Here is a 13,278-nt window from a genome sequence, read left to right as displayed (position 1 = left end):
GTCGTCATGCTGTAGTTTGCAGCGGCACCTGTCAGCAGCCAAGCAAATTGCTGCATGATGACATCCTTAGGTAAATATATTATTGTAGAAGTAAACAAATTAAAAAGATTGTTAACATCAATTTCATACATTAAAACCAGGAGAGGGATAAAAAAAACTCAGTATAAAAACAGAGGGACACACTAAAAGCTCAGCATAATAAAAAGGTCTTGGCTGGTCACCTAAAGCTTAGAAGAGAGTGAGTGGGGGGCAATTGATCTTTGCTAGGGAGAGTTCCCATCTCCGTATCTGGGTGCCACAACAGAAGAGGCCCTGTCTTGCATCCTAGCCATACTTCTGAAATGATCAAATATTTGGAGCACATTCCCTGCAAGAGAAAACTAAACTAAAACTAAAAGTACTGTGGGTTGTTTATTTTGGGGGAGTGGGGGAAGACAACTAAGCAGGGACATGATAAGAGGTTTAAGCAATTATGTATAGTGTAGAGAAAGTATTTGGAGAGGTGTGTTCTCTTACTCATAATTTAAAAAAATATATTTTTGTCTGGATGGACAGGTATGGAAGGGAAAAGTGGAATCCTGATGAAGGAAAAAGTGAAATCCTGGCATTTTGTGTCCATGTACATGTATTAACATGCATGGGCACCAAGAGTCAACATGCATCCCTCCTTCTGCCCATAAAATTTAGAGATTATAATACTACAACTTGAGGTTCATCCAGTGAAACTGATTTGCAGGAAAATCAGGACAGATAAAAGGACATGCCTCTTCTCAGAGCACATCTGATGGAATTTGCTGCCACAAGATGAGGTGATGGTCACTGGCTTAGATGGTTTTGAAGGGGGGATTAGACAAATCTGTGAAGAAAGAAGTCTGTCAGTGGCTACTAGTCCTGATGGCTATATGCAGAAAAATACCATCTTGGACTGGGGCACCAACGATTCATGTAACTAGCAAAGAGAAATGAGGTTACAATGATAGTAAGAACGGCATAAGAAGAGGAACTACGAGTGCCAACTTGAGATGTTCAGATGGTTTGATGGACCATACACATTCCCTTATTGAGGAGCAGACCCAATATCCTTATGCAGCCAACATATTTTAGAGAGTGTGTTGGTCACCCACTATGGATGCCCTTTGTGATCTAAAATGACAATGAGCAAGTGGCAGACCAGGGCCAACATCTGGCCCTTGAATCCATGTTTTATGGGTTGCCAGCCTAGCCATGACCTGTATGTTTCCCCTAAGTTCCATTAAGCTTTAATTGCAAATTGTCATTAATATATCTATCCCCCAGTGGCCATCACTACTGACTTACATGGCTTTAGAAAGGAATTAGACAAATTCAAGGGGGAGAGGTCTATCGTGATGACTCAATGGAATTTCCATGTTTAGAGGAGGCTAAATAAATTGGCATCATGCTTGTATTATATTTTGCTAAATCTTATATTAACTTGTTCTTGACATTTGATTTTATTGGTATTTTAAATCAATATTTGATATTGTTTTATGTAAACCACTAGAGATTTTTGATGATTGAGTGGAATATAAATCTTGTCAATTAATTAAAAAAATAAGATAGAACCCAATGCATACCCCTTTATAGTTATGAAATGAAGGATGGGGCGTAAAAATGGCAGCCTGCTGTAAGAACACAAGGCCTGGTGCAAACCTTTGCCAGCTACTACACAATCATCTGTGGACATGCTTTCAACCACTCCAGGATGGTGTGCAGACACCATTTATATGAACTGCTACCACAATTCATGCAATCTCAGGAGCTCTTTTTGAAGATGCTGCAATCATGCAAATCACATGGGTACAGAGAGAAAGAGACAGAGAACATGGAGATGTCGATTCACACAACCAGTACCTCATATGATCCCAGCAGTGTCCTTGTACAATCCCGCAGGCAAATTGTGTGAGGCCTGGCAAACATCTGCACTGGGCATAAGAATTGCCATGGGTTGTATCCAATGTTAGTTCTTCTCAGAGTAGACCAACTTGACTAGAGATCCATATAGCATTTTTTCCCCTACCAGATGGCTTGGATAGAGATGGCAATCTACTGTTGTTTTGCCCGAGCTCCTGGTCATCAGTGGTTCCACTTCTAGCTATTATGACTTGCAGCCAGAGTCAGAACATTAATCGTTATTAACGCCAGCTGTGCCAGTGGCCCTCACAACATCCTGTGGTGGTGAATTCCATAAGGCCATCACGCATTGCATGTCGAAGTATAATCTTCTGACATGATCATGTACTGCCAGTTTATTTTAACAGAAGGCTCCACATTGAGAGAAAGAATAATTTTTTCCTGTATTCACTCTCTATGTACTCCCTGAGCCCTAGGGATGGGGCAGGCCAGAAATTTTAAAATTAGTATTATATATGTAATGTACTCCTGAAGAGAATGCAGCTCTCCCCATTCCCTGTCTCCCCACACAGTTCCTGCATGCAGAGTCAGCCTTGCGGGAGGAAATTGCTGCTGAGGTGTACGAGGACGAGCTGGACTTGAGACGGTCGGGCTCCTACCTGAACAGCAGCATCACATCGGCATGGAGCAAGCACAGCCTTGACCCCGATGACATTCGGGTGGGTGGAATACTCAGGACCTTCTTTTGATGCTAGCTATGCCAGAAACTGTGCAGAGTAAGAGTTGCCTTTTGCAGTCTTCCTCCTGAAGCAAAACAAAAAACAAAAAAACCCATCCTGCACAACCCTAAATAAATTCAAATCAAGAAAGGGTAGAGAAGATCAATACTGCATGTGATTGAGTCTCCTTTTTTTTCACCTGGGGTTTTGATTGTGGGGACCAAATCAAGATGGTGGTGGTAGTAAAACACTGAATCACTGACTTGTATTTTCATGTAACGGGCTATTTTTGCTTTCCAAGCAGGGCTTACGTTGCAAAAGGCCTCATACATAAGAACTCAGTCATAGCCCAGTGCCAGAGTACATGTTTTGGATGCAGAAAGTCCCAGGCTCAGCCCCTGACATCTCAGGGCTGGGAAAGACCACTATCTGAAACCCTGGAGAGTTAAAATAGAGAATATTGGGACAATTGGACCAACAATTTATTCTTTATTTATTGCATTTATATCCCACCTTTCCTTCAAGGAGCTCAAGGTGGTGTGCATCTCACAACATCCCTGTGAGGTAGGTTAGGCTCAGAAACAGTGCCTGGCCCAAGGTCACCCAGTGAGCTTCATGGCTGAGTGGGTATTTGAACCCTGGTTTCCCAGGTCCCAGTCTGACACTCTAATCGCTACACCACATCTGACTCAATGTCGCCCTGGGCTCCTTCTGGAAGGAAAGGCAGGATACAAATTTAAATAAAGAAATAAGTAGTATTACTGCTTAGTATATTAGGTATGGTTGATTACATGCAGTTCCAGCATGTGTTCCTCACTTATAGTGGGGCATTATGGGAGCAAATAATGAATTCTGTACACACATCTAGAAAGTTTTTGTGAACCAGGGCTGTGTGCGCACATTTGTACACCAAGAATTCCTTATCAATGCCATCCACCCACCATCACCCCTTTTCTCAATTATGGATTGCATGGGAGCAGCATATTCACATATGAATGGATGATCCTGATCTATATAAACATTCAAGGCATAGGCATGGGGCATGCAAACCTGAGATTCACTTCCTTTCTCTGCCATGTGTCAAGTACGTGCATCAAGGCCATGCACAAGAATTGATTGGCTAACTGTGGATTATCAAGTCCCACCCCGTTTGAAGCAGAACTCCTACTCAAAGGAATATAAACACCCTTGTTTCCTGGGTTGGACAAAACAGACACACACAGGAGACCTGTGATGAGGATATCTTTGGTGATTGTCTTTTTTTATTTCTCTTTACTAATTAAGAACCCCACACAGCTAGTTTGAAGATTAGGGAAACAGGCAGAGTGCTTAACACTTTTCTTCATGGCTGTTTCTCCAATCAAAATCGCACATAGTCCGAACCCTGAAGCTGCTATTAGTCACAGAGAGGAACCTGCCTTTACCTGTCTTCTCCCCTCTCCCTTGAGTTTAGCTGCCTTCCAGCTTTGCAGTTAGTTAGCATACATTCCATCAAATCAAATGCTAGACCAATGAGGTTTGTCACCAGGTTCCAATAGTACCAAAAACACCCTAGGGACTGGCCACACATGCAGTGGTTGTGTGAACTGGCTGTTCTGTGTATGGAAGCCTGGACAGCTTTTGATCATATCTGGCCCACCAATGTCTCCTTCACCCCTTTCCCATGGCACAATTGGCAACAGCATGGAATGAGGGACCTATGGCCCGGAATGAGGGACCTATGGCCCGGAATGTAAGCTACTGCTAGAGTAAAGGGTGATCCTAAGGAAGAGGAACATGTGGCCCTCCAGATGTTGTTGGACTCCAACTCCCATCAGTCCCAGCCAGCATGGCCAGAAGTCAGGGATGATGGGAGTTGTAGTCCAGCAATACCCAGAAGGCCACAGGTTCCTCACCCCTGATGCGGATCAAGTAACAGAAGCCCATGCATGTATATAACCAGTGTTGTCATTCATTCCACATGACAATGCAACCATTGCCATTATGCTTTTGACTGAAAAAGGCTTTTCTTTTTGTTTTCCCTCCCCCCATGTCTGTGTTCCCCACCCTTCACCGCCCCACCCCTCCTCCCCACTACACATAACATGCAGGATGAACTGAAAAAGCTTTACACGCAACTAGAGGTTCACAAAACCAAGAAGATGACGGCCAACAACCCTCACCTTCAGAAGAAGAGAAGTTCCAAGAGGGGCCTTGGGCGCTCCCTCATGAGGCAGATCACTGAGATCCCCGAGTCAATGTCCCGACAGTGCAGCAAAGAGGAGAAAGACGGGTCTGTGGGTGGAGGGAGCGGGGGTCGCTCTGGCTCCTACAAACAGAGGCCCTTGGATTCTGGCAGCTTGAGCATGAAACTGAAAGAGGACTCCTCTTCCAAACACAAGGCAGCCTCATCACTGAAGAAATCCCACAGCACTTACGAGCACACAAGGGACGTCAAGGAGAACTTACCAGCCAGGCATGATAGTTGCAAAGAAGCTCCTTTGCTGGACTCGCTGATGAGGAAAAAGCTAGCCAAGAAAGCCTTGGAGAGGTCCAATAGCGACTCTCTTGATGACTCAGCCCCTCTGGTGTACAAGTCAGCTAGTGCTCAAAACTTGATGGTGGATAAGAAACCTTTGCACCCCGGCCCTCTGCAGAAATCCCTCAGTGCTGTCACCAGCGCCAAAGAAAAAGCCTTGCTGCTAACTAGCAGGGCCTACTTGGAAGACATAAGTCAACTAGCCCAAAACAAAGAGAGGAGAGTGACCATGGAAGACTCTGCAATGGAAAGCGAGGTCTCCAGGTGCATTGAGGCTACTGATGTAGCCTGAGATGCTGCAGTGAAACAGCTCCAGATGGACAATACCTCAGAGGGAACTGCGAGCTCCCTCCTGGAAGACGGCAGCTCCAGCAAAGAGACTGTGTGCCTGTGGGAAGCTGCAACGCCCCCTTCTATGCCCTCAAAAAACAGGTCCCAGAAGCACATCACATATGCCCCCATCCGCAGTGTCAGCATCAGCGCCTCTGATTTGCCTGGGAAGAGACACCCTACCAGCAAGAAAACACCACCTGAACCACCCATCAGGCAGCAAAGCTTGGTTCACAGCCTTGAACGGAAGGATGCTGCTCCTCAGGATACTCTGGACCAAATGAAGACTCCCTCTGAGGCCCCTGCAAATGACATCAAGGACAGTCCACTGCTGGTGAACAGACGTCAGTGTGAAACAGAGGAGTCTCCGGCAAAGGCTGAGATGGAAAGGACTAATCTGGCAGAAGGTGCTGTGCCACTTCCTTCCCCAGTGGGGCTAAACAGGCTAGCGTCCATTGCTGCAGACGTCTGCCCTTGGGAGGACATGGAAATGCCCATTCCGAGCAAAAAAGATCCAGAGGTGAGCAAGTCAGACAGTCAGAAGAGTTCTCCTGAGAAACAACCCCAAACTCCTCAGATTGGAGTTCTCAAAAGCTCCATGAAAGGCGTAAGCCTGGCCATTAAAGCATTTAACCGGTTGAGGATAAAGACGAACATAACAGCAAGAAAGGATGGCGAAGGGAGCCAGAGAAAAACCGAGAAAGATGCCAGTGGAAAGAATGAGAAGCCCAAATTGGCAGAAGCAGCTTCATTGTCTGTTAGAGGGTCACCAAGACAACAGGCAAGAGCCAGGAGCCCTGGGGAGAGCACGGCAAAGATAGTTAGCAAGCAAACAACCATCTGTCCTCGGGACAAGGAGGAGACATTTCCCAGCTCGCCGAAGGGTAGTCCGAGCAAAGCGCTTGAGGTATGCCCTTGGGAGATCAGCCAAGGTGGCCTTGCACGGGGCAGAGAAAGCAGCACAGAAGCTGCAACTGGTTCCAAAGGTGCCGGAGAGATCCACCCGACCAGGCTGGAAAGGACCAAGAGCCAACAGGAATATGTTTGCCCCTGGAACACCATAGATGAGGATCAAAACAGAGAGGGCAAAACCACCACTCTCTCTCTAGTGGTTTCACAGATGGTCAACAAGAAGGCAGATGCAAGTCCCTGGGAAGTGGCTGAGATCCAAGCCAGCACTAAAATTGGCATGCAGCCTTGGGGAATTGGCAGTGCCTTGCCAGGGGACGAAACAGTAAGAGAAGGTAAAGGGAAGCCTTCTGATGGGCAAAGGAAAAGAATATCTTCAGGAAAAGCTCTTCCAACTGAAACCCAAGAGTAGGTGAGTGGCCAGCTTGACTCCAGGGATATCAAGGAGCCTCCTCTGGGGACAGAGATTAAAAACAGTCCAGATCTATCCAACGGAGACCAACAGAAACTCAGGAACATTGAGAGAGGGAGGCCACAGGTTGGTCCTTGGGAATCTGAGGAGGTTAGCATCAGTGTTAAAACACAGATCTGCCCTTGGGAGATGGAAGAACTTTCATTAAATATGTTTGTAGAGGACAGTGGAGGATCCTCCAAAGAGAAGAGGAAGAGTACCACCCCACCAAGAGTGGTGGCACTCCAAGAAGTTGGTCACCGAGAAGACTCCATTTGCCCCTGGGAGGCCATGGAATTGCCAGGGGACAACAATGCTCAGAATGCAGCCACTCCGAGGAAATCTGACAATGGAGCAAATATCAAAGCAGCAGTATGCCTTTGGGAGACAAGCGATACAGAATCAGAGAAACTGAGCGAGGATTCAGGAGGGTGGTCCAAAGGGGTTGAAGGTAAAAAACTCAAAAGTCCATTGTGCAAGGAGACCAAAGGTGCTCTGTCTAGGAAACTGGACAGAGAGAGCAGCAATCAAGACACTATTTGTCTTTGGGAAGATGCAGGTGCTGAAGACTTCTCCACAAAGCCTGCTACCATAACACCAGAACTATCCAAAGTAGCTTTGAAGACATCAAGTGAAGCTGAAGCAGCCAAAGTATGTCCCTGGGAAATGGCTGCACGCTCATTAGAAAAAGGTATGAAGAAGGTTGAAGGAGGACCTTTTAAGGGGGTTATATTGCAAGCATCGCATCCCGTTAGAAAACCAGAGGGCAACACACAGTGCTACTCTGTCTGTCCCTGGGAGGATGTGGAATCAGAGGGTACTTTGCTGAGGCCCGCTGCAAAAGCCTTAGACCCAAGTAACACAAGCTCAAAGAAGGCTGACCACTTCCAGAGCGAAAAGGCAGAGATTGCTCCTTGGGAAACACAAGAGGTGGAAGCAGATATTAAAACAGCAATATATCCTTGGGAGAATGACACCCCAACATCAAAAAGAGAACTTAAAAAGAATGCAAGTGTAGTCTCCAAAGAGAAGAAAACAGGATCCAGAGATGCAGCATTGTGGGAAAGCACAGGTAGGGAGCATTCACTTATCAAACCTAAGCCCCAGAGCCTAGATCTGTCCAGATCAAAATCAGACAACACGGAAAGCCAAAAGGCAGCAATTTGTACTTGGGAAACTGTGAATTCTAAAGCAGAAATCTGCCCCTGGGAAGCAACTCCAGCTCAATCAGACAAAAGGTTCTCAAGACAAGATGCAGATGGGGCTACAAAAAAGACTGGGAGCACCAAGTCTAAACTTCCAGAGAAGGGAAGCAGTCCACAAGAATCCATCTGTCCTTGGGAAACCACAGACCCCAATGACCAGTCACCTAGGCCTAATGTTAAGAGTCCAGGCCCATCTAAAGCAGGCTGTAAAAAATCAAGTAGCATAGAAAGCCTCAAGGCAGAAGTGTGTCCTTGGGAAAGTCAGGAATCAGAGTCCAGCACTAAGGCAGATGTGTGTCCATGGGAGGTGCCTGAAAACCCATTGGGCAAGAGGCCATCATCAAAGAGTGCTTGGGCTCTTGAGAGTCATAGGGCTACCCCGACGAAACAAACAGGCCCTTCTAAAATAACAGAGAAGATGTGCAGTCCTCAAGAGTCAGTCTGGCCATGGGACAGTGTGGATCCCAGTGAACTTTCTGTTAAACCTGAATGGTCTAGAATTCCTTCAAGAAAACCAGACAGCATTGTGAGCTTGAAGGCAGAAGTTTGTCCTTGGGGGGTAGTTGGAGAAAGTGTCATGAGAAAGGATGAGGTGGGCAGGGCTGCTTATAGGAAAGAGGGCAGCAGGAGCACCTCCCCAATGAGTTTCTCAAAGTCAATGGAGAAGGTGAGCCGCTCACGAGAGGATATCTGTCCATGGGAGAGCATGGAGTTTGAAGAAACTTCAGCAAGATCCAGTGGCCAAAGCCCAGCCCTATCCAAAGCTGGCTCAAAGAAATCAGATAGTGCTGAAAGTCTACAGGCAGAGGTTTGTCCGTGGGAAACTGTGGCAGAGGAAGTGAGCAGCATAGTAGATATGTGCCCATGGACTGCGGCCATGGCCCCATTTGAAAAAGGGAAGCTAAGGCAGGGCCCAACTGAGGCTTCCAAAGGGAAGAAAGGCAAAGCACAGAGAAGTCCAGACTCAAAGAAAGCTGAGGGAGAAATTACATTTAAGAAGATAGAGAAGTCAAAAAGCCACCAGGACTATGGTGCCACCCGGGAGAGTATGGACTTTCAGAGACCACCTGCCAAAAGCACCCAAAGTCTAGATCTGTTGCAGGTCAGTGTCAAAAAATCTGGAAGTGTTGAGAGTCTAAAGGCAGAGGTTTGTCCATGGGAATTCCAGGAGCTTCAAACCAATCCTGAAGCTCAGATAGGCCCATGGGTGGTAGCTGAAGGACCACCAGAGAGAGGTACCTTAAGAAAGGATAAAGGCTGGGTTTCCAGTGATGAAACCACAGGATCTCTGGAGAAACTGAGCAGCCTACGGGAATCCATTTGTCCTTGGGAGCGCATGGAACTGCCTTGTAGCAAAAATCCAGATCTGTTCCAAGCTGGCTCAAAGAAATCAAGCAGCATTGAAAGCGTGAGGGCAGAGGTGTGTCCTTGGGAAACTGAGGACAAGGAATCTAGTGGCAAGATGGAGATGCACTCCATGAAAACAACACCAGCACCAATCATGGAAGAGCCAGTACGACAAGTTTCAAGTGGAAAAACACTGACCCGTCCAGGCTTGAAGAATGTTGGGGGAGAAACTGCCTCTAAAAAGATAGAAAAGACTTGTAGCCATCAAGGGTTTTCTTATCCTCAGAAAAGTGTTGATGAATGCTCAGTAAAACAGAGTAGTAAAAGTTTAGATCTGGACAAGGTTGGCTTCATGAAATCAGGCAGTGTTAAAAGTCTAAAAGCTGAAGCCTGCCCATGGGAGACCCAGGAAGTTAGATCCATTACCAAAGCTGAAGTGTGTCCTTGGGAGCTGGCTGGGGCTCCATTAGAAAAAGGGACATTGATTAAGGAAGTAGGTGGTGCTTCCAGGGGGAATATGAAAGCAAGTTCAAAAGGCCCAGAAAAAACCCCAAAACCTCTGGGAAAAGGGAGCAGCTTTCGAGAGAGTATCTGTCCGTGGGAGAGCATTGATGCTGTAGAAGTCTCGATCGCATGTGCTTCCACGACCAGTGCTTCTTTCAAGATGCCCGACAGCAGTGAAAGCAGGAAGACAGAGGCCTGCCCTCGGGAAACAGATCAACCAAAAGCATCCACTAAAGAAGGCATTTCTACTTGGGAAGCAGGAACAGCGCTGCCTGCTAAGAACAAGCGGGGTGCAACACAAATCAATGGGACAGAGATGGCAAAAGACATTGTGAAAACCTCCCAAAGCAAACAGGAGGGCCTGGCTGGACACAAGCCTTTGTGCCGCAGCCTTCCTTACATCACACTGCCCAAAGGCTTAAGCAAAGGCAGCAGCTCACTGGTGGATATATCAGCAAGAAGCAGAGCTGACAACTGCCCTTGGGAAGCAGAGGAAGACTCCACATTGGCCAGAAGAGAGGCTGCAGAAACCAGCAAAACCTTCTCCGACGTGTGTCCATGGGAGAGAAAAGATACCAGCTTCACTTCTGCCACTCCAGCAAAAAGCAAAGCAGGGGAGAAGCCTCAAGGTGATGAGGCAGAGGATTATAACAAAGCCAGATCAGATACATGTCCCTGGGACTGGGACTGAACTGGACTCAACTAAGGACTTGCTTAGAGAATAGCTTCTTGTGAAATAACTGCTCATGCACCATGCAAAATGGCTTAAGGTAGCCAACTGCCTGGATTAAAAACAACAGCAAACAGAAGACTTCTGCCAGCTCTGGTGATGGTGATGACGCTTGCCTTATCTGATAAGGAAAATACACTGTGTGTTGGTGTTAAAGCAGTCACCAGGCAGACCACTAAAGAAAAGTTGTATCTTCCTGTCTTCATTCGCAGAAAACCCAAGCTAGCTGCAAAGTTCTGCACGTTCTGTTCTGCGTGTAGCATATAGAACTTTGCCTTGCCTTGGTGTCCCCCAAAAGTTTCCAGACTATCCACTCCTGATGTCTGTAAGGTAACACCTGGATAACATGCTCACAGGTAAAAAAAAGTATCAACTGAAAATGGTCTTTAAGCAAGGCTGAACGACATCAAATCAAAAGGGAATTGGGAATTATTTGATAGGCAGACTTGCATAAATGACGCTGAAGTTGGTTCCTAGTTCCCAGTTCCCAGTTCCTTATTTGTGTGAAATTTCAGTCACTAACAAAGAAGAAAAGTTGACAGATACAGCAACGTCAAGCCAAATTTAAAATGCTCCTGAACCCCAAAATAAATAATGGGGTACCCTGTATGATATATTGCTGTAATCAGGAGACTCTCCCTGTCAAGACTGACAATAAATTTATACAATCAAAATCATCAGGATTCTGATATTATCATAAATACATAATAATGTCACAAAATCATAAATCATAAGTAACTGGGGGTACACGCCCCAAAATCTGCTCTGGGCCAGGACAAATCATACACCCCAGGAAAGGGAAGGGTGTCCCCTACAAGATGCCACTGTGTCCCGTCCGGCCCAGAGGGCAAAATCAAACTGGACAAAAACACACAGAAAAAAATAAGTAACTGGGGGTACACGCCCCAAAATCTGCTCTGGACCAGGACAAATCATATACCCCAGGAAAGGGGAGGGTGTCCCCTACCAGATGCCACTGCGTCCCGCCTGGCCCAGAGCTTCTGCTGGGCACCAGCCACTCACGAGGGCATCTATGCAAAATCAAACTGGACAAAAACACGCAGAAAAAATAAGTAACTGGGGGTACACGCCCCAAAATCTGCTCTGGGCCAGGACAAATCATATACCCCAGGAAAGAGGAGGGTGTCCCCTATGAGATGCCACTGTGTTCCATCCGGCCCAGAGCTTCTGCTGGGCATCAGACACTCACGAGGGCATCTATGCAAAACCGAAGCAGACAAAATCATACAGGAAAAAATAAGTAACTGGAGGTACACCCCCCAAAATCTGCTCTGGGCCAGGACAAATCATACACCCCAGGAAAGGAGAGGGTGTCTCTATAACATTCCAGTGTGTCCTGCTTAGCCCAGAGGTTGTGGAGGGCGCAGGGCGCGTATGATGGCATGTACTCACAACTAAAATGGACAAAAACGTCCTCTACGAGAATCCATGGCTTCCTGACTTGCCCAGAATTTCTTGTGTGCAGAAGGAGTGGATCTGAGCAACTATACACATCCAAATGTTTAAATTAGGTAGGGGAAAAAAGGATCTGGTGGTGCCCACACCAAAACTTTATTTGAAGTATTATATATCATTCATTCATTCATTTCATTCATTCATTGGCGATCACTCGTGGCCGAGTAAGATTGTAAGGTCTTCAGCGGTGGGTCCGTAAGTGACTGTAGAGGCCAATTCTGGATCCACACAGCCTCCCACAGTGAGGACAGTTTTCCAGATGGAAGATGGTCACGATGAGGATTTGCTTGACGTGCCTTCCGCTTAGCTCGCTTGTCCCTTTCGCCCTGTACTCGTGCTTCTTCAAAGTCCATAGCACCTTTGATAATGGCTGACCTCCATTTGGGACGTTCATGGGCCAAGGCTTCCCAGTTCTTAATGCATGTTACATCTTTTAAGATTAGCTTTGATAACATCTTTAAATCTCTTGTGCTGTCCACTGATATTCCTTTTTGCATCCTTAAGTTGGGAGTAAAGTACCTGCTTTGGAAGACAGTGATCAGGCATTCGAACCGCATGGCCGGTCCAGCGAAGTTGGGGTTGGAGGATCATTGGTTCAACACTGGTGGTTTTTGCTTCTTCCAATACGCTAACATTAGTCCGCCTATCTTCCCAAGTAATTTGCAGAATTTTCCGGAGGCAGCGTTGGTGGAATCTTTCAAGAAGTTGGGAGTGGCATTTATAGATGGTCCATGTTTCACAGGCGTACGGTAAGGTCAGTAGTACAATGGCTTTGTAAATAAGCATTTTGGTCTCCCTGCGAATATCCCAATCCTCATACACTCTACGTTTGATTCGGGAGAATGTGGCACTTGCAGAGCTCAGACGATGCTGAATTTCAGCATCGATGTCAGCTTTTACAGAGAGATGGCTGCCAAGATAAGAAAATTGATTGACATTCTCCACCATTGCACCATTAAGCTGGATTGACGGTGCTACAGAGGAATTGGTTTGCACTTGTTGATGAAGCACTTTGGTTTTTTTGATGTTAAGCGAGAGGCCAAGCTTTTCATATGCTTCTGCAAAGATATTTAGGATAGTTTGAAGATCTTCCTCTGAATGTGTGGAGACTACATTATCATCGGCATATTGAAGTTCTATGACAGAGGTTGTAATTACCTTACTTTTTGCTTTCAGCCTACTGAGATTAAAAAGCTTTCCATCTGTTCAATATGTGA

The 13,278-nt window shown here is 46.3% G+C and overlaps 1 protein-coding gene across 1 annotated transcript in view; it reads left to right on the top strand.

Annotated features, from left to right (window-relative positions):
* GPR179 (G protein-coupled receptor 179) overlaps nucleotides 1-10,546 on the top strand; it is a 60,201-nt gene extending 49,655 nt beyond the window's left edge. The window contains 2 exon segments of the mRNA XM_061590435.1: nucleotides 2,445-2,591; nucleotides 4,682-10,546. Of these exon segments, the coding sequence (XP_061446419.1) occupies nucleotides 2,445-2,591; nucleotides 4,682-10,546 (6,012 nt within the window).
* The last annotated feature ends 2,732 nt before the right edge of the window (nucleotides 10,547-13,278 follow it).

The sequence above is a fragment of the Rhineura floridana genome, chromosome 11 (genome assembly GCF_030035675.1).
Source record: "Rhineura floridana isolate rRhiFlo1 chromosome 11, rRhiFlo1.hap2, whole genome shotgun sequence".
Taxonomy (NCBI): domain Eukaryota; kingdom Metazoa; phylum Chordata; class Lepidosauria; order Squamata; family Rhineuridae; genus Rhineura; species Rhineura floridana.
This window is presented reverse-complemented; position numbering and strand designations above follow the sequence as displayed.